The sequence below is a fragment of the Mesoplodon densirostris genome, chromosome 1 (genome assembly GCF_025265405.1).
Source record: "Mesoplodon densirostris isolate mMesDen1 chromosome 1, mMesDen1 primary haplotype, whole genome shotgun sequence".
Taxonomy (NCBI): Eukaryota; Metazoa; Chordata; class Mammalia; order Artiodactyla; family Ziphiidae; genus Mesoplodon; species Mesoplodon densirostris.
This window is the reverse complement of record NC_082661.1, coordinates 54,356,564-54,377,247: the sequence shown is the minus strand read 5'-3', so window position 1 is coordinate 54,377,247 and position 20,684 is coordinate 54,356,564. Positions and strand designations below refer to the sequence as shown.

The following is a 20,684-nucleotide window of genomic DNA, read 5'->3' as shown; positions in this document are numbered from 1 at the left end:
ACCCTTCATAGGATTAGTCAAATGTAAATCATCCACTGGTCACATTATTTAACATTCCCTTGCCCCGATTGTGTGGGTTAAAGCAGTGCTCCAGGAAGATATGTCTGTCACAGCCAAGGATATTGGGGATATGGCCCATAGCCTCACTGACAGGTGGAGAGCTGTGTTTAAAAACTGGCTCTGTCACTCACCTACTGGGTGACTTTGAACAAGTTGCTGAAATGTCTTGGAGCTCCAGTTTTTTCCCATTTGTAAATGGCGATGCTCACCACCCCTTTCTTGCCTAAAGACTAAATGACATAATATATGTCAAGCACCAGCACAGCCCCTGGCACCTCTTTGGTACTCATTAAAGTGAGAGTTGTTGTTATCAGAAATCAATTAAAAGGTATTGCAGTAATGTGTGATGGAGTGCCAGATGAGTCACACCGGTAGGACACATGCTTGAGTGGCTTCAGGAGACTCTGGATTCAAACTGACCTGTGTCCAAGGCTCTACCATGAGGGACCTTGGGCAAGTTATAAGTCTCCTTGTGCTTGAGTTTCTTCATCTGTATCATGGGAGAATAAAAACACCTCCCCGAATGGGTGGCAGTGAGGTGGGGCACAGCCTGGCTCGATAAGTATTGGCTTTTGCTGGCCAGGCAGGTCCCAGCATCCTGCTCAGAAAGTGCACGAGTCCTGTTGTGTGTCAGGCCCTGTGCTGGGTGCTTCTTAAGCTGAAAGGAAAGACCTGGCCTATGCCTTCCTGGAAGCCAGTGACTGCAGGATGTTCCCTGTGATCACAGAAGTATGTGCCGTGCACTGCAGCTGCATGGGGAAAGTCGAAAATTTCCCTGGGCCAAACAAATTCATGAAATCCTTTCATGATGGGGACTCACAGAATCAGCTTCTTTTAACTTCTAGCTTTGTCAGTATGAGTGACAGTAACAATACAGGTGTCCTGAACCATTTTACCTTTGTGGGTTTGGGGTTGGGCTGCATCTCTTAAAAGAATATGGAAAGTTCAGATAGAAGAAAATAATCACAGACAATCCTATCACCCTCTCTGAACCCCATGGAACATTGCTGGTTCCTTACTGAGATCATACTGTGAATGGGACATAAATGTGCCTTTTATTCACAATTCATCTAAAGCATTTTCCTGGGTTTTTTTTTTTTTTTTGGTTTGTTTTGCTGGTTCTTTATAGCATTTTTAATGGCATGCTATTACACTGCATGGATGTACCATACTTAATACAGTAGTTTCCTGTTTTTATTTTTCACTCTGTAAATTATAGTGCATTTTTGCCTGCATCACATTCATTCATCAACCAATATTTATTGGGCACTGTCAATGTCCCAGGCAGAGCTGTAGACACTGAGGATGCAGTTATGAGTAAGACAAAGCCCCCTTTCTTGGTAGAGCTTACATGCTGGTAGGCAGGAAATAGATCTATTGAAGAAAAATAGGAAAGGAAACGAATAGACAAAGGTTCTGGGAAACCCTCTCCAAAGAGATGATCAGAGTAAGGCAGGTAGTTTTGATTTTCTGAGGAAAAAAAAATGTTCCTAGTTTCTTCTTTTTTTTTTAAATTTTATTTATTTTTTTATATAGCAGGTTCTTATTAGTTATCCATTTTTCCTAGATTCTTAATTCCTAGAAGTGAAATTATCGGGTCAGAGATGTTTGAAAAATGTAGGGCATTTGAGGCATTTCGCCAACTGCTTTCCAGAGCTTCAGCTGTGCTTATTTCACTGCATCTTCTCCAGAGTGACATATTATACTTAAATTTTTATTTATTTTTTGCTAATTTGATAGTTGAAAGTTATCTCACTGTTTTGGTTTGCATATCTTGGGTCGCTGATGAGGCTGAACTCCTATTCTGTAATAAGTATTTTAGCCACTTGCACTTCCTTTCCTGTGAATTGTTCGTTCCAGTCCTTTGGGCTGCATTGTCTGATGTGTCAGGACAAGGACTGCGAGTAGTGGGCGTCCTGACTTGTCGGGAGCCAGGCTTCCTCTCCATGGAACCGAGAAAGCCTTTGTTGAGAAAATGGGTTATGAGGAAATCTCTATCAAAGGCTGGGAAGAATGTAGTTCTGACAAAGGGTCGTTAATTCAGGCAGCATAGCCTAGTAATCATTGCTGCTATTTACCGGGCACTTTCTAGGCACCACTATTAATCTCATAACCCTGCAAAGCATGAAGAATTGTCCCCATTTTATAGATGGCTCAGAGGCATAAAGGGACTTGCCTAAACACACACCCACTGAGAAGCTGCTCCTGTGGGATTTGAACCAGATCTAATGTGTCATGCTTCTCATAGAAGACCCAGTAGCAGGTAAAGCAGGTAGAATGTGTATGAGCGTATACATAGACGTTAAGTCCACTGGATGAGGTTTGGCACAGATCTGCAGTTGAACTTGTCCCTTAATGAGCAGCAGGTGGGGAGCCCATTGGAGCGTTGTGAGGACTTGGTGGTACCACAAGTTGATGAAGATGAATGGGTCCGTGTTCCCTTTCAGACTAAGGGAGAGAGTCAAGACAGAGACCAAGACAGACATTAGAGCAATCAAAGGAAGATCAACTGATGTATATAGATTTGTGGCTTTGGAAAAATTGGAAACAGTGGTTTGACTTAGTGACAGCCTGGATGAGTGATTGAGGGAGGCCTACAGAGGTGTGAAATATGGTGCTTAAGGGTCCATACTTAGAAGGTATAAGGACGAAATCCCTTAACTCCCCCAAATCTTTGCAACCACTGGACCTTCTTGTCACGGAAACTGAGTGTGCCTCCTTTCAGTGGCTAGTTCTGTAAGCTGTTTTCCCATCCACAGACCATGGCTCCTTGGCCTGAGTTGGAAAATGCCCAGTCTAACTCGGATAAATACATCGAAGGGGCCGCCGGTCAGCAGTCCACCACACCCGCAAAAGGCAAGGAGACCGGCAAAAGTAAGTGCCACTCCTCCAGCCCTGGGCTGGCCCCCTGGGAGGACACCAGGAGACCCAGGCTTGGTTCCTCGTTCCTCATGGTCTTCACTGCTTGTTTGGGCAGATGACACCGACACCTCCATCACCAAGATTGAACTTCTGCCCTCTTATTCCACCACGGCACTGATAGAGGAACCCACAGAGGTGGAAGACCCCTGGAACCTGCCCGAGCTTCAGGACACAGGGATCAAGTGGTCAGGTAAATGAGGCCAGCTGGGGCAGGCGGGAAGGGGCTGCCCGTCGGCAAGGGATTGAGGCTACTAGCTTCACAGCGTCACCTCCTTCGTGTCAGCCTCTCCCTTCCATTGTTTAAGCAAAGGTCCTGGCTAGGGGATGCCACCCAGGTTAAGAGTCGAGCATCCTGTGATGACCGGGGGATGTTTTTGTTCTTTCATTCATTCATTCAACAAATGTGGGCCGGCACCGGGGGTTATAACCAGGCCAGACCCTGTGCTGCTCTTTATAATCCATTTTGTGCTGAACCCAGGTACTGTCCAGTGCTGCAGATGCAGCAGTAAATAGATGAGGCCCTGCCTCTGAGAGCCCCGGGGGTTGGGGGAGAGGAGTCCCCTCACCTAAATGTGGGCATCAGGGAAGGCTTGCAGAAGACAGACTATACAGACAGAACAGCTGGGGTGCAAGCAAATGCTGTACTTCTTTTCCAGGCAGGGTGTGAGGTCTGTGCGGATCAGACAGCTGGGAGGGTAAAGGAGCTGGGAGGAGGTGAGAACCACTTTACAAGTGAGTGTCGGAAAACAGCCACCAAGGAGGTAGCCTTCCAGGATGTATGAGGGCCCAAGCCCTCCCAGATGGAGGCTGTGATGGCTGCCTTGCGGCCACTTTGTAGAAAGTATTCTGTGCGGTTCTGAAGGTGCTTAGGACAGCCATTATCTCTGACCCCACCCTTAGCAAGGGGCAAGTGCTCTTAACGGCTTATCAGTGACCCTGGTTCAGCCCAGCACAAGCATGTGCCCTGCTTGGCCTGTGTGTGCCCCAGGGCCCACTGACCCCTCCTCCCAGAGCCAAATGCTTTAGAGACATTTCACCACAGGTTTCAATTAAATGGAGTACAGTGGTAATTGCTTTGAAAACTGCAGCCGTGGACACAACCCATCTCTAGGTCTTGTGATCCATAAGATTACAGCTGCCTGGCTGGGAGGGGAGGTGGGGGAGTTCCGAGCTCATTGTCAAACTTCTCAGTGTTGCGGACACTAAAAGCCTCCATGCCTTTTCCCCTCCCCCAGAGAGAGACACCAAAGGGAAGATTCTCTGTGTCTTCCAAGGGATTGGGAAATTTATTTTACTTCTGGTATTTCTCTACTTCTTCGTGTGCTCCTTGGATGTCCTCAGCAGTGCCTTCCAGCTGGTTGGAGGTATGGATGGAAGAGGTCAAAAGTCTGGGTTGGGGGCGGTGTTCTCATTGAATTTGGTTTGGAAAGTCACAACTCCAGCAGGCCCTCTCCAGCTGCAGCCTCCTGGAGTATTTTAGGACTGGAAGCCACCTCAGATCATCTTGTGAAGTCATGCCCCCATTTTACAGAAAGGAAAACTGAGGCCCATGAAAGAGCTATGACTCGCTGGCTGAAGTGCCTTAGACCAGAGCCAGGGCTAGAGCCAAGCCCAAGCGATCAGCTCCGTGTGTTTGTCTATGAACACTGGACAGGAAGCTGTTTGACCTAAAGGTTCATCTGAGGGATCCCTACTGTCTTTGGGCTTCCCCACCTAAGGGGATTATTGAATAAGAGTATCCTTAGGCTAAAGCCACTGCTAAAAATCAAAGCTGGCCCTTTGCTGGAGAAGGATAGGGGTCCTGTGCTAGGGGATCTGCATTCAGAGCAGTTGCCTAAACACCTCCCACAACTGAGTGTGGCTATGGAGGGTGAGGGGACCTGGAATGTAATCACCATACATTAGGTCACCTGTGTATCCCTGATGGGCGGCAACAGTAAGAGCCAACACTTTGAATGCCTACTGAGGTAGGCACTTCCAGGGGCATTGTCTTAAACATTCCATCCCAAAAGTCCTTCCCACTTACAGAGGAAAAGGCCAAGGCTCAAGAAGGTCACCACCCCGCACTGAGTTTCACAGCCATAATTGGCATAGTGGGATTTAAACTCAGATCCGGTGACATGGAAGACCATAGGTTTCTGCACCCTTTGGTGCCTTTCTTGAGAACTCATCTTTGTGACCTGGGAGAACTGGGAAAGTGTGAGGAGTAGACCGACTTGCTGGATGCCACTCTGGTCCCCCTGGTCCAAGGCAGCATCAGTAAGGGGACTTGCACTCTATTTCAGACAAGTCATTCCACTCTCCATTCACTGGGCCTCAGTCTTTTTTAAAAACTGTATTGGAGGGTGGATTGATGGTCTCAGAGGCACATTCTCAAAAAGGACACTGCCAGAATTCAATTATAGGCTGGGGCTAAGGGCTGGGGTCTAAGGAGGTAGATAGAAAAGAATGAGAAGATCCACTTGGGTAAATCTTCTGAATTGGGAATACATCCCAGAGACAAGAATGAGGACATCAGGAGATGCACTGGCACTCATCGGGGCCAAGTACAGAGTTGAGGCCAGGTTCATGGAAAGAGAAGACTAGAGGGGGACTTGCTGATGAAAGTGGTTGAAGGATGGGAGGGTGTAGGGTGAAGGGACAAGAGGAACAGGGGTGGATGGGGAACTAGGTCACAGAGGCAGAGTCAGGGCATCAGAGAAGCACTGGGGAGAAGCCCGAGGAAGCAAGATGTCCAAGATAGAAGTCTGGAGGCTGGTACCTATGGCCAGCTGGTCTTGACCGAGACTTCTGTTACTCAGCACCCGCCTAACCCCTGTCACATGGCCATGGGTTTGTTTTTCAGGAAAGGTGGCCGGGCAGTTCTTCAGCAACAACTCCATCATGTCCAACCCTGTGGCAGGGCTGGTGATCGGGGTGCTAGTGACTGTCCTGGTGCAGAGTTCCAGTACCTCCTCGTCCATTGTCGTCAGCATGGTGGCCTCCTCATGTGAGTCCAAGATAACATTTCAGGCATTTCCCTGTTCAGCTGGGGAGGCTGGGATTTACTCTGAATGTGTCTAGGCTTATCACCATTACCTTCTTATCTTGTCTAACTATGATGTGTTCTGCTTAGATCATAGGCAGTCTCCTGTTTCCCTTCCCATAACTGAGTCTGAAAATTGGCCCCAAAGCTTGAAGACTCAATTCTGAATTCTCTAGAACTGTGTTATCCTGTCCAGCAGCCACTAGCTACATGTGGCTATTTCATTTTATTTATTATTATTATTATTATTATTATTATTTGTGGTACACGGGCCTCTCACTGTTGTGGCCTCTCCCGTTGCAGAGCACAGGCCCCGGACGCACAGGCTCAGCGGCCATGGCTCATGGGCCTAGCCGCTCCGCAGCATGTGGGATCTTCCCGGACCAGGGCACGAACCCATGTCCCCTGCATCGGCAGGCAGACTCTCAACCACTGCGCCACCAGGGAAGCCCCCTATTTCATTTTATTTAACCTTAAATTCAGCTGCTCAGCTGCAAGAGCTATATTTGAATGGATCGGTAGTCATATGTGGCCAGTGGCTGCCATATTGGACCACATAGATTTAGAACATTTCCATCACCGCTGTCAGGGCTAAGAATAAAACCATGTAATCACATCACACACTGGCTTTGGGGCAACTGAGCTTGGGGAGCTGATGTTCCAAACTTGAACCTGTTCAGCATTTGCCCTGGCTAAGTTGAGACAGACCCTCTGGGGTGGACCTGTTTGAACTGGTTAATTTTCAGCATTTTAGCTAAAATTAACTAGAACTTTTGGGGCCCAAATTAGAAAAAGTTATTCATTACTTCTCCAAAATACTTTCATATGTTAGAACATGTGGCAATATATTAATTTTGTTAGAAAAAGAAATTATACTGCCATAAATTTGCAATAATAAATATACAAGTCCTTACACATTGTAAGGTCTCTTTTAAGCTACCCTTGCATCTGTAATAGGGAGGACAGAGGAATTTAGAAAGAAACTTTTAAACTGGGGTCCACAAAAGGGCTTTATGGAGACTCTGAATTCCCTGTAATTAAGTGCTGAAAAATTTTTTTTATTTCACACTGTTTGATTTTATTTTTAATCCATAGGAATTAGAAATTGAAACTGAACAATATTTTACAGAAAGTAAAATTTTTTACTTATTTTTTTTATTTTTAATTTTTTGGTACATGTGCATATTTCTATAGTGAGCTGTCCAAGCTTTTGTCAGATTCACAGCGAGGTGCAGACCCTAAAGAGGTTAAGAACTGATGCTTTAGGGGATTGCCAGCCTGAATGTGATCAGCTCGCCTTGGGCCACACCAGGAACATGGCCGAGCTGCCTTCCTCAACTTACTAACTTGATAACTTACTCTTTTCCACCCTCCAGTGCTGAATGTGCAGGCTGCCATCCCCATTATCATGGGGGCCAACATTGGCACCTCCATCACCAACACCATTGTGGCGCTCATGCAGGCAGGAGACCGGAGTGAGTTCAGAAGGTAGGAGGCTCAGCATCAGCCTTTCCACCACCTATTGGGATTGACCAGGTTGTCCTAACTACCGTTAACGTTAGATCATGTTTCTTATCCCTAGACCTCTTTAGAAATAGACACAGTGGAGTATGGCTGGGGTTAGGATCACATACTTATCAGTTGATTAAACTCAGTTCCCTGATATGCAGGGTTGGGATAATAGTATCTATCACTGCCGTGTTGTCTAAAGGAGTTAACACAATCATGCAGATAAATGCTTATCAAGGTGCTTGGCACACAGTCAGGGCTGCCTGAATACAAGTCCTAGCTAGAAGCTTGAGCTAGAAACTTGACCTGTGGTGTAAAACAAGGCCAGTTAGAATAGGATTTACTGTCTCAGTTAGAAATCACTATTACCTCCTAAAGCTTCCATTTTTGGCCAGCTCAACCCATGCCACTTTTTCTTCTTCACTCACATGCCAATAAAAGGCAACATAGAGCCTTTGTGAATGTGCAAGATCTAAAAACGGGGCAGGATAAATACAGGCAAAGGAAACCCTTTTCTTCCAAAGTTTCATGCGAAAATTAAGCACATTTCCCAGCCTCTCTTCTAACTGGTGATGGGCTTTTTCCACAGCTTGTTAAAATAGAGAAGCAGTCCCCATCCAAAAAAACCAGACACTCTAAATTGAAAAAATACATGCCCCACAATGGTCATAGCATCATTATTTACCAAGATATGGAAGCAACTTAAGTGTCCATCAAGAGATGAATGGAAGAGTGATGCACACACGCACACGCACACGCACACACACACAATGGAATACTACTCAGCCACAAAAAAAGAAAGAGATTTTGTCATTTGCAGCAATATGGATGGACTTGGAGGGCATTTTGCTAAGTGAAATAAGTCAGACAAAGAAAGACAAATACTATATGATATAACTTATATGTGAAATCTAAAAAATACAACAAACTAGTGAATATAACAAAAAAGAAGCAGATTCACAGATATGAGAACAAACTAGTGGTTACCAGTGGGGAAAGGGAAGGGGGAGGGGCAAGATAGGAGTAGGGGAGTAAGAGGTACAAACTACTAGATATAAAATAAGCTGCAAGGATGTATTGTGGGGAATATAGACAATATTTTATAAGAGCTATAAATGGAGTATAACCTTGAAAAATTGTGAATCACTGTATTGAACACCTGTAGCTAATATAATATTGTACACCAACTATACTTCAACTGTGGCATCAGACATCATGAAACATCTGTGGCATCAGACAAATGACTGGCTGGCTGGGGGTCAGCTAACACCATCCCTCATCCATGGGTGGCAGTGGATGTCCTCAGAGACATTCATTTTCCCTCAACCATGGCTAAAGTCTGGACCCTGATGAAATGTTCTGAGGTATAAATAATAATACACATTACCCAGAGTGTTTGCTAATTTGATCTTCTCAAGAAGCTAAGCAGACTTTTCTATGCCCCATTTTATTAATATAGGAACACAAAGAGGTTAAGTAACTTCACTGAGGGTCATAGCTGGGACTCGATCCAGGTTTTCTTATTGGAAATTTTGGGTTCTTTTCACTGTTAGGCTAATTTTTACCTCTGGATGTGTAAATATATGATCTGTGAAAGTGCCTGCACATAGGAATATAATTGGCCTAGCTCACCCCCTGTTTGGGATATTTAAATAGATTGCTTTCAGTAACATCTTTGGAAATGTGTATCATTCTTTCCTGGTTATTTTTTCCTGGATAGATTACTGTATCAGACACACCTATAAGGCTCTTTAAACATTTTGCCAAACTACAAAGAAATATTTGTATCACTTTGCATCAGCAGTGTATGAAAATGTCTTAAGTCACCCTCTCCAGGAAGAATAAGTTAACTTTGTAAAATATTAGTTAAAATGGTATGTGAGGGAGGGAGACACAAGAGGGAAGGGATGTGGGAACAGTTGTATATGTATGACTGATTCACTTTGTTATAAAGCAGAAAAAAAAAAAAAGACAGCAGTGTTACTGGAGAGAGTGACAAAAATGAGGAGGAGTGATCTACCGGGGGTCAGTACATGACTGCAAACAGGTGGGGTAGTGGGTAGAATAGACATCTGATGACATAAAAATCAATCTTAAGAGGAGATGGTTTAGAGGTTGTTTTGGATATTTCTGTATGCAACATACTTGTTTTCATCTCCAGATTATCATTGATCTTTGTTTAACACATATTCTACATTTTTATTTGTGACTTAGATGAAATGATAGAACAAAATAAATCTAAGGATAGAGCTCCAAACCATGCCACTAGAAACCTCCCTCCAGGTTGATACTGACCCATTAATAAACATCCAACTAATTATTGCTATGGTTTAATAATATAATTATCTTGTGCATCCATAAGGATGTCCAGTATTGTGAGACAAGGCATGCCTTATTGAAATTTGATATTTTATATCAAGTTCAGTGTTTCTCAGCTTAGCATATGCTGCCCCTAGTAGTCCACAGATATCCTCAGAGGTCCTCAAGTTCCATATGAGAACTATTCTAGTGTTCTTTTATTTAAATTTTTTAAATTAATACAGACATATTCAATATAATTTGGATGACCTCTTTATAAGTTAAGACTGCTACACTTCTGTTTCTGGGTCTGCATTTATCCTCACACTGATACCAAGAAGTACTACTTTAATTGTTAGTTTAAAAAAAAAAAACACAGAGGATGCCTTAATGATTAAATGATGCATGCATACAGAAAGCAGGCCAAATGACATCATTGTATCCCCTGTAAGTGATGATTCTGCAGTGTTTCAGAAAAAAAAAAGGTATGTGAAAATTTGTACTTGCAAATAAGTAAATTGCAAATTTCTTTTATTACTGGTGAAGTTAAGCATTTCCCCCTACATGTTTAATAGCTTCTGTCCCTCATGTCCCATCTTCTATTTGTTTTGGGTATTTCTTGACATGCAGAGTTTTTTAAAGGAACATTTTTTCATTGAGGGAAAAAAACTATAGAGTTTTTTTTTTTTTTTTTTCTTTTTGCGGTATGCGGGCCTCTCACTGTTGTGGCCTCTCCCGTTGCGGAGCACAGGCTCCGGATGCGCAGGCCCAGCGGCCACGGCTCACAGGCCCAGCCGCTCCGCGGCATATGGGATCCTCCCAGACCGGGGCACGAACCCGTATCCCCTGCATCGGCAGGCGGACTCTCAACCACTGCGCCACCAGGGAGGCCCCTAGAGTTTTTTTTTAATCTGGAGATAGGTAAGATGGAATTCAGGGGGAATCAGTGAACCTTCTCTAGTAGATGCAAATTGTGGTATATATTAGCTTTATTTTCTGTAGAGACTGTTCAAATATTTGATCAAAGTCTCAAGATCTTACAGTTAAGAATGCAGTTGTGTAGAAGGCTCTGATGGTAACCTTCATACTGGCCCCCGCCTTTCCAAAAGGAAGGCCGTCTTCCATATGCATGATTTGAAACTGGTCTTAATGAAGTTTTCTCAAACAGTGCTCCGTGAACTAATAATTGCAGCCAAAACACATCTAGTTCCCTTTTCCCCAAGCAGGGCAAGCTGTGTACTGTCTGATCTGGTGGGAAAGGTTCTGCTGGACAGTGGGAGACAAGGGTCCTGGACCCAGTGCTCCTGCAGTGGTCTTCAATTCCTCCATGCTCACTGGCCTTTAGTTTCCTCATCTGCTGAATGGGGATCTTCATACCACTCACTTTGGGGATTGTTGTGAGAACAAAAGTGAGACTGTACACCTCTATGCCCTCAGATAGGTGGCACCTGGCCGATGATACAAGTGATGACCTGCCTAGATGGTGCCCAGTCACTTGTTGACTAATCTGGCTCGGGATGGGGTTCCCCTCCTGCAGGGCCTTTGCAGGGGCCACCGTCCATGACTTCTTCAACTGGCTGTCTGTGTTGGTGCTCCTGCCTCTGGAGGCTGCCACCCGTTACCTGGAGCGCCTGACCAACCTGGTAGTGGAGACCTTCAACTTCAAGAATGGAGAGGATGCCCCAGAGCTTCTGAAAGTTATCACAGATCCCTTCACGAAGCTCATTATCCAGGTAACTCGTCTTTCTGCAGAGAGGGAAAGGCCCCAACACCCTCCCCTGCTCCCCACTCACCGGGCTGGGATGGAAGAGATGGATGAGGGTCTGTAAAAACTGCCCTTTGGCTGCCTCTGAAAAAAGCCAAGAGAGGCAGAACTTCAGGGACACCCGATGAGATGGAGTAATTAGCCTTTATTATCTCCTTGATTTCAACAAGTGTATCATCTTTATTAGGATGGGGGCAGGTGGCGGTGGTGAGCGCTTCTCTAGACTCAAGGACTCTCTACTGGACACCTGGGCACTTTGTTCCCACTACTGGCCTCAGCACCCGTGGGCTCACTGATTAAAGTAGCACCCTGCTCCCAGCCAAAGAGGAAGAGTTTACTGCCTTTCCTTCCATCTCACCCCTCTGCTCACTAGGGTCTGTCCATATTATTGAAATAAATGAAAGAAGGCTTTGTGGATGTTGCCTTGGGGAGAAGGGGCCAGTTTGGACCTTGCCCTTTCACTCTTACCTTCTGTTTTTTTTTCTGTCATTCAGTCATCTGATGAATATCTACTGCATGCTTCTTAGATACGGGTTCATTGTTCATACAATCATTCATTTATTGAGCACCCACTGACATCTGGGTGCTGCGCTCTGCCCTGAGAGTGCAGATAGAGTGAGTCCCAGCTCACCCTTTCAGTGCAGTTCACACCCTCACAGTCCGGTTCACATCCTCAGCCCCTTTTAACAGCTTAACATTTGTCCCACATCAGTTCTGAGAACGTGCTGACTCTCTTCTGTCCATTGCCTTCCTCAGCTGGATAAAAAAATTATCAACCAAATTGCAATGAATGATGAAACAGCCAAAAACAAGAGTATGATCAAGATTTGGTGTAAAACTTTTACCAACATGGTAAGTTTCTGAGAATATTGCTGGGTGGGTGAACTCTTGTGTCTATACTTGATAAAGCAAGATCTTGCATTTAGATTGGGCATATAAAAGGTAAGGGGAAAGAAAAATCAGGGATTCCTGAAAAATCAAAACTAGCCAGTGAGAATCCTTAAGTTCTTGAATGCTAGATGGACAGACATTATACAGTAGGACAGACAGAACCAACCCACATCATGGACCCATTATTCCTGGCTTGTTATTTTCATGTCTCCTGGCTTACCTCTGGCTGCCTCCTTGCTCTCATTTATGGAGGGACCCATGGGAGCAGTGCATCATGCTTACGGTGCACGAATTGATATGGGTCTCCCCTGACGCCTCACATTTCCTGCCATTCCCCACCAGAAATGAGTGTTATGGACTGTACATAGCATTTCTCATGTTTGCCACCCAGACTGAGAGCAATGTCACCGTCCCCTCGCCTGACAACTGCACCTCTCCTTCCCTCTGTTGGACGGATGGTTTGCACACCTGGACCATCAAGAACGTGACCCACCAGGAGAACATTGCCAAGTGTGAGTGAAACTCACAGAGCATCAGCCTCCAGGACAGGCTGTCTGGGGTGATGATAGATGTTTCCTATCTGTGTGGAGCCCCAGTAAATGAAGGAAAGAAGGGCAGTAAGATTCACTGAACACTAATCCTACACTGGCCAATGAGCTGTGAGCTTTCACAGCAGAGGAAACTAAGGCTTAGGGGCAGGGGACAGGCCCAAGGTCCCCCCGTAAGGGGCAGAACTAGGACTTGATACTCAGTTCCTCTGGCAGTTCCAGACGGATTCAGAACTCATCAACAGATACCAGAGTGCTCCTTCTGTGTGCTTCAGTATCTCTTTGGAAGTACCTCTAGGGAGATGACAGCCTGATTTGAAGGAGATGTGGGGCACACACAGAACACATTCACCCTCAAGTCATCAGTCCCTATGGTACAGCAGGCCCCATATGGCAGGGCTATAGCACTGAACAAAGCAGTGAGCTGCATGATGCTCCAGTTCTTTAAGAAGCTATACTGTTGCCTCTGGACTCTTTTATGGCCCTGACGTTAGTTCTTCTAATTATTTATTCCTTATATACCCATTTGCACATCTCTGCTTCTCCTCCTCCCCGTGCACCCCACATTAATTCTGAGCCATATACCTTAATACTCCAGTTGTGTTTTACCTCACAGAATCAAGTGAACGTATCACCTCCCATGTTCTAGGTGCTATAATATCCATTGATATAACCATGTTTTTCTGGAATCATCATGGGGACACACAGGGGTTTTTAAAAAACACAAGGAGTTTTATAATTAACAATAGCTCCCACTCTGACTTGCCCATCCTACCCCACCTTGCTCCTCAAATACTTTGTTGTAAGCATCCTCATTATCATGAGTAAAACACAACATGGGATTTAGAGGCAGAAGAATGGGGCTGGAAACCTGGGTCTGCCCCTGGATTTCACTACATCTTCAGCCTCATGAGATCCCATTGGCCAGAACATAGCCTCAGGGCTACACTTAGCTGCAAGGGAGGCTGGAAAGTGTGGTCTTTATTCTGGGCTAACTTGCTGTGTGTCAAGCTGACAACCAAGATTCTGTTACTCTGAGACAGAAGGATGCTGGGGAATAAGTAACAATCTGTGGCTGTCAAGGGTTCCATGCCTTCCTAACAAGGGCATGCTATGGTCTCTCCAGGCCAGCACATCTTCGTGAATTTCAACCTCCCAGATGTTGTTGTGGGCACCATTCTGCTGGTAGTCGCCCTGCTGGTCCTCTGTAGCTGCCTGATCCTAATTGTCAAGCTCTTGGGCTCTGTGCTCAGGGGGCAGGTAGCTGTTGTCATCAAGAAGACCATCAACACTGGTAAGCACACTGCCCCCCACTCTGGACCTTCTAGGGGATAGTGTCACTGTGGTCCCTCCAGGGGCGCTCCTTTTGATTCTCCTCTAGCCGTGGCCTCTGTATGGAGTTTCTCTCTGGGCTCTGATAAGTTGCGGAAGTTAAGATGCCATTCACCCTTGAAATCTTCCCTAGTGTCTTGGGTGGAGCCTGGGGAGAAAGCGCAAGCTTCCATCAGATGTTTGCAAGGTCCTGAAAGAGAGCCAGCTCAAATCCAGAGAGCTGTGAGATAGGCCTTCCTTCCTGGCAGGTTCCCTGTTTGCCCAGGACTTTACTGGGTCTGTCAGGATACCTTAGGTGAAGGTTAACAGAAGTCCATCATGGTCCCTACTTCCCTTTGACTCTTGGGAAGAAAATGTGGTTCTGGATAAATACGTCAGCATTTTGAGGCAGCCAGTCAGACTCCACTGCTGAAAATGGTGTCCTGGCCAATGAAAATATACCCTGTAAACTCTCCCTGTGAAATGGGGCCGAGGATATCTACCTCTCAGGGTTGTCATGAGGGTGAGCTGAGTACCCGTGCCCTGGATGCTTGCTGGCTGTGCAGGGCCTGATCCTGTGCTGGTGGTGCCGAAGGCGAGGTCTATAGGGCTTCCAAGCTGCTTCATATCCTCACTGCTCTTTTAGGTGGAAACAAAGGTGGAGGGTATGCAGTGTTGGGAGACCAGGACAGAAGGAAAGATAGAGGTCTGAATGCTCCAAGTGCTTTGTCGTTATTCAGCTGCTGTAGCAAATTCTTGTAGGCTGGGTGGCTTAAACAACAGAAATTTGTTTCTCACAGTCCTGGAGACTGGGAGGTCCATGGTCAGGGTGCCAGCACAGTTGGGTTCTGATGAGGACCCACTTACTGGTTTACAGATGGCCGCCTTCTCACTGTGTCCTCACATGGAAGAGAGAGTGGAGAGGAAGCAAGCTCTGCCTTCTATAAGGGTACTAATCCACTCATGAGGACTCCAACCTCATGACCTAATCACCTCCCAAAGGCCTCACTTCCTAATACAATCACATTAGGGGGTCAGGGTTTCAACATATGAATTGGGGGAGGGGGGAACGACACAAACATTCTGTCCATAACAGATGGGTTCAGCATTTAGAACTCCAGTGAAATGTACTTTTGTCTTCATAACACGTACCCACATCCTTGGTTCTACCATCTGAATACGCAAGGTGAAAGGACGCTGAAAATCCAATTTGCAATTTCAGACTTGGTATGGGGTGGGGAGGATTTTACACAACCTCAACCTCTGGCCCAGCCGTGCACCCTGGGTCCTGTGGAGATGCCAGCTGGGCCTCCAACCCATGCCTTCCCCAGAAGGATTGTGATGCATCTCTTATCCTCTGCGTTCCAGATTTCCCTTTCCCCTTTGCCTGGGTGACTGGCTACCTGGCCATCCTTGTGGGGGCGGGGATGACCTTCATCGTTCAGAGCAGCTCTGTGTTCACGTCTGCTATGACCCCTCTGATCGGTGAGTTTCTCCCTGGGTCTCCCTCCGGTCGACATTACCATCTTCTGTCATCCTCTGGGGCTGATGCTAAGGGCTTTGTATTTTCACCCCCCCCAGGTATCGGTGTGATATCCATTGACAGGGCGTATCCACTCACGCTGGGCGCCAACATCGGTACCACCACCACCGCCATCTTGGCCGCCTTAGCTAGCCCAGGCAGTACTTTGAAGAGCTCACTTCAGGTCAGGAAATGCTGCATGGGGCAGGGGCTCTGTGGGTGGGATCCAACCCTATCCATGGTCTTGTAAGCAGATGGTTTTTAACCAAGAAACCAAGCCAAGCTTTTCTCTGTTATGTCCAAAACTGTGATGTGGAGAAGCCATGGAGAGACAGATTTGAGAACAAAGCCATCTCCTCTTCAGAGTGGTAGTCAGACTCCCATCACCAGTGGTTGTTTAAACAAAGGTGGGGTGGCCATTTTACTAGAGGCAGAAAGGGTATTCAGGAAGCATAGATACCACTTCCCGTCTCCTTGCCCTCCTCTTGGTGAACTCTGGGCACTGAGAAGTCACCTGTGTCTTGAGCCTGGCATTGAGAAGAGTCAGGGGGACCTGCCTTGCCTGGATCAACTAGGTGACCTTGGGCAAGATGACCTTTGGTGTTTGAATCACTGTGCCACCATTTACACATGAAGTGCCCTTAGGTGACCTAACCTTTGAGCATCAATTCCCTCATCTGAAAAATGGGAGCCATAATCCCTATCTCATTAGGATTATTATAAGGATCTGATGAGGCACTGTCTAAAGCCATGCTGTTGATAGAAATATAGAGTGAGGATAGAATATGTGAACCACCCATGAAATCTGAAATTTTTTAGTAGCCACAGTTTCGAAAGATAAAAAAGGAACAGGGAGATTAATTTTAATAATGTGTTTGATTGAACCCATTATCATTTCAACATGTAATTGATCTAAAAATATGGTGATCATTTACATTCCTTTTTGGACTAAGTCTTTGAAATCCAGTGTGTATTTTATGTTTATGCCACATCTCAATGGAGAGTGGCTAATATATCGGACAGGGCTGGTCCAAAGCCCTTAGCATCATGCTTGGTACCTGGTGGGCACACCTAGCAAAGTGCAAAGTGCATGGCCTCTGGAGACAGGCTCTCTGGGTTTGAATCTCATCTCCCACCTGTGTGACTCTAGGAAAATAGTTTGACCTCGTGGTGCCTCAGTTTCCTCCTACATGAAATGGAGATAATGTTGCCAACTCAGGATATTTTTTGAGGATTGAAGTAATCCATAAAAGTGCTTGGACTTGTTGCCTCCCCCCTAGTAAGCGCTCTATAAACATCAGCTGCTGCTGCTATTATCTTTATTAACTGTAGCCATCTTTCCTTGTCTCTCCCCTCCCTGAAATAGGGCCACTGAGCCAAGAAAGCCAGCTATCTTGCACACCTTTCCTTCTGCCTCACCAGCTCTTAACTGCTCAGCTGGAAGCAGCAGGGTCAAGGCACTGGGTGGCAGCGGGCACATTCATGAAGTTCATTGTTAGATTTGGCCTAAAGGACTTCAGGCCCTGAAAAATGAGCTGTGATTCAGCCAGTCACCCCCCTTGCCCTCCCTCGCCCTCCCTCCCTTACCCCCCAAGACACGTAGTAGGACCTCAGGTAATACGGGTCCCACTCTGGGCTGAGCTATGAAGACGAGGAAGACTCAGGCCTCTGCTACTAGACGACGCCATCTTCTCCCCAACCCCACCGTGCAGCAGACCCGTTCACCTGTCCAACCTCTTGCATTTCAGATTGCCCTGTGCCACTTTTTCTTCAACATCTCAGGCATCTTGCTGTGGTACCCAATCCCGTTCACCCGCCTGCCCATCCGCCTGGCCAAGGGGCTGGGCAGCATCTCAGCTGAGTACCGCTGGTTTGCCGTCTTCTACCTGGTCACCTTCTTCTTCCTGATCCCTCTGGCAGTGTTTGGCCTCTCGCTGGTCGGCTGGCCAGTGCTGGTGGGTGTGGGAGCGCCCATCATCTTTGTGGTCTTCCTGGTGGTGGTCATCAGGCTCCTGCAGTCCCAGTGCCCGCACGTCCTGCCCCACAAGCTCCAGAACTGGAACTTCCTGCCACTGTGGATGCACTCGCTGAAGCCCTGGGACAAGCTCATCACCACGTTCACCGGCTGCTGCCAGAGGCTCTGCTGCCGTACCTGCTGTCTGCTGTGTGGCTGCCCCAAGTGCTGCCGCTGCAGCAAGTGCTGTGAAGACCTGCAGGAGGTGCAGGACATCCCCGTTAAGTCCCCCGAGGCTTTTGCTAACATGGCCATGGACAAAGAGGCCCAGGACGGGGTCCCCAAGTCCGAGGTGGATGCCTCGGGCACCAAAACCATTTCCAGCATCACAGCCTTGTAGGTAGGAGCTGCCTGGAGGCTGGAGGAGGGCCCCACCTCCACCTCTTCCTCCACCTCGGGAGGATTTATTCCCCGTTGAGAAATGACATCCATCCCGACTCTCATTCCCTGGCCCAGCGTATCAGCCCACACAGCAGTTTCATCTCAGCCCCATGCTCCCTGGGTCTTCCAGGCCTGGAAAGGCACAGAACAACACTGAAAGAGAATTAAGATAGTGAAACCTGGCCAGAGAGGTGATCACACCCGCTGCCACACACAGCTGGGTTGGTCAGTAGGACTTTTTTTTTCAGACCATTCCCTTGCAAAGGAAAAGCCCCAAGGGAGGAATTTATGGCAGGTTCTTTGTCAAAGGTGCATATACACATACACTTTTCTTTATTATGATCCAGCTCAGACTTCTCTCTTTTACCAAAGACCAACTTGAACCAAGAGCAGCTGCCCCCATGTGTCCCAGAGCAGCCCGATTCAGGGGAAATGGTGTAATTGTTGGGGACTTGGGTGAAGACCATAGATGTGGGCCCTTCCCCCTTCTCAGTGCTCCCCACGTCCCCTGTCAGGGTTTTCTCACCCGGGCAGGGAGGGTTAGTTCCAGTAGTTTAGCTGCTGTGCCCTCAAGTTTCCAGGATGGGAGCCACATCAGAGCTACAGAGAGGGTCTCAGAGCTTTGGCTCACCCGGCGCTCCGGTCTTCATAAGAAGATAGTGGTCCTATCCCTGAGCTGGCAGGTGGAGGATGAGAGCTGGGAAATGGGGAACATCTGGGGGAGATGTTTCATCTGCCACAAAGGACTCGGGTGCTTCTTAACCTGGCTAATTTAGAAACCAAATTGGCAGACATTCTGGCTAAAGCTTAGTGCTGATAAAAATCATCCCTGCTGAGTCCGGAATAAGATATGCAGGTTCTGAATCCTCTCCACTGTGCCCCCTTGAATCACAGGAAGCACCTGAGCATGGAACAGCTCTGTACCTCTCTCTGTCCTGTGCAAGATGACTATCCGGGTCAGCTTTCGGTGGTCAACTTCTGTCCATACATCCACCCACCTGTCCATCCATCGAAGCCAGAACCTCTTTCCCAGCATCCTCCCATACTCCCATAGATAGAAGAACTTTGATTTTCTGCCCACTCTCCATGTCTGCAAAGCTCAAAACTGAGGGCAGAAACCAGGGCATGTCATCAAGTGGCGGTGGGGTCCTTGTGTGTCTGTGGGACCAAGAAGTGTGCTCCTTCTTGCCCCAGATGCCTTCTCTGTGCCTTCAAGAGCCCCCTGTGGTATGTACACCTCCTCTTTCCCTTGCTTCTCATCCTCAACAACCCCAGGTCTCCTCAGAGAGTGAGTGAGCTTCAACCGAGTCTGGGAAAAAGGGTCAGTGCAGACGTGCTCCCAGACCCTGCCCTCCCCCCATCCTAGCTTCTCCATCACTTTCAGAGGTTGTAGTACCAAACTGAGCCTTCCCCTGACCTTCCCTGTGTAGATACGGATTCCCAAACAGAGCCGTTGATACTCTATATTTATACTCATGCAATGTACAGCATTTTTCATAAGTTATATAGTAAATAGTTCTGTGATTTGTGTCATGAAGCGCTCATTTGGAAACAAGGCTGGCTTCTACTAAGAAAGACCAACTTTGTATATTTTGTAATCCTGCCTTTTAAACTGCTTCTGCAGCCACACCCGTATCACACGACCTGTAAATATGTAAGTTAAGCCTGGGCAGGGCTGTGGCCTTCTTTATACTCCGATGATTTTTAAAAATTGGATCCTTGTACCTGCATTGATTTTTTTTTTTTTTTTTTTTTTTTTACTGGTTGTGGGAAATGAAAAATAAAAAATGATAATCAAGCCCAAAAGGAACAGGTTGCTTTCAATTACAGGGAAATGAGGGCCTCCTGGATCTATTTCCTAAAAATTTGAGGTCTTTCTCATTTAATATCACTACTGACCAACAGCACCAGCTATATAATTTGTGGAGCCCCTCGTTGAAAAAGTGGGAAAAGTGCCGTCATAAGTACTAAAAATATCAAGCTTTCCTTTCTTCCACGGTTTCTCTCTTGACTTGTCGTTTTTAAAAATTGCTATTTAATGCTATTCTAAGTTGAAATTTAGAAATTATTAGCATGAATTTTTTTTCTTTAAGATCTTTATTGGAGTATAATTGCTTTACAATGTTGTGTTAGTTTCTGCTGTATAACAAAGTGAATCAGCTATATGTATACATATATCCCCATAACCCTCCCTCTTGCATCTCCCTCCCTCCCTCCCTACTCCACCCCTCTATGTGGTCACAAAGCACCGAGCTGACCTCCCTACGCTATGCAGGCTGCTTCCCACTAGCTATCTATTTTAAATTTCGTAGTGTAGATATGTCCATGCCTCTCTCTCACATCGTCCCAGCTTTCCCTTCCCCCTTCCTGTGTCCTCAAGTCCATTCTCTACATCTGCGTCTAGGTTGATCAGAACCATTTTTTCTTTTTTTTTTTTA

The 20,684-nt window shown here is 46.5% G+C and overlaps 1 protein-coding gene across 1 annotated transcript; it reads left to right on the top strand.

Annotated features, from left to right (window-relative positions):
- The first annotated feature begins 2,822 nt into the window (after window positions 1-2,822).
- On the top strand, window positions 2,823-18,205 carry SLC34A2 (solute carrier family 34 member 2). Its single transcript, XM_060081736.1, has 12 exons — window positions 2,823-2,934; window positions 3,038-3,172; window positions 4,218-4,346; window positions 5,828-5,971; window positions 7,384-7,495; window positions 11,352-11,547; window positions 12,336-12,431; window positions 12,862-12,982; window positions 14,145-14,312; window positions 15,698-15,814; window positions 15,911-16,035; window positions 17,600-18,205. The coding sequence occupies exons 1-12, from the start codon at window positions 2,823-2,825 to the stop codon at window positions 18,203-18,205; spliced, it is 2,061 nt and encodes a 686-aa protein (XP_059937719.1).
- Window positions 18,206-20,684: the final 2,479 nt, after the last annotated feature.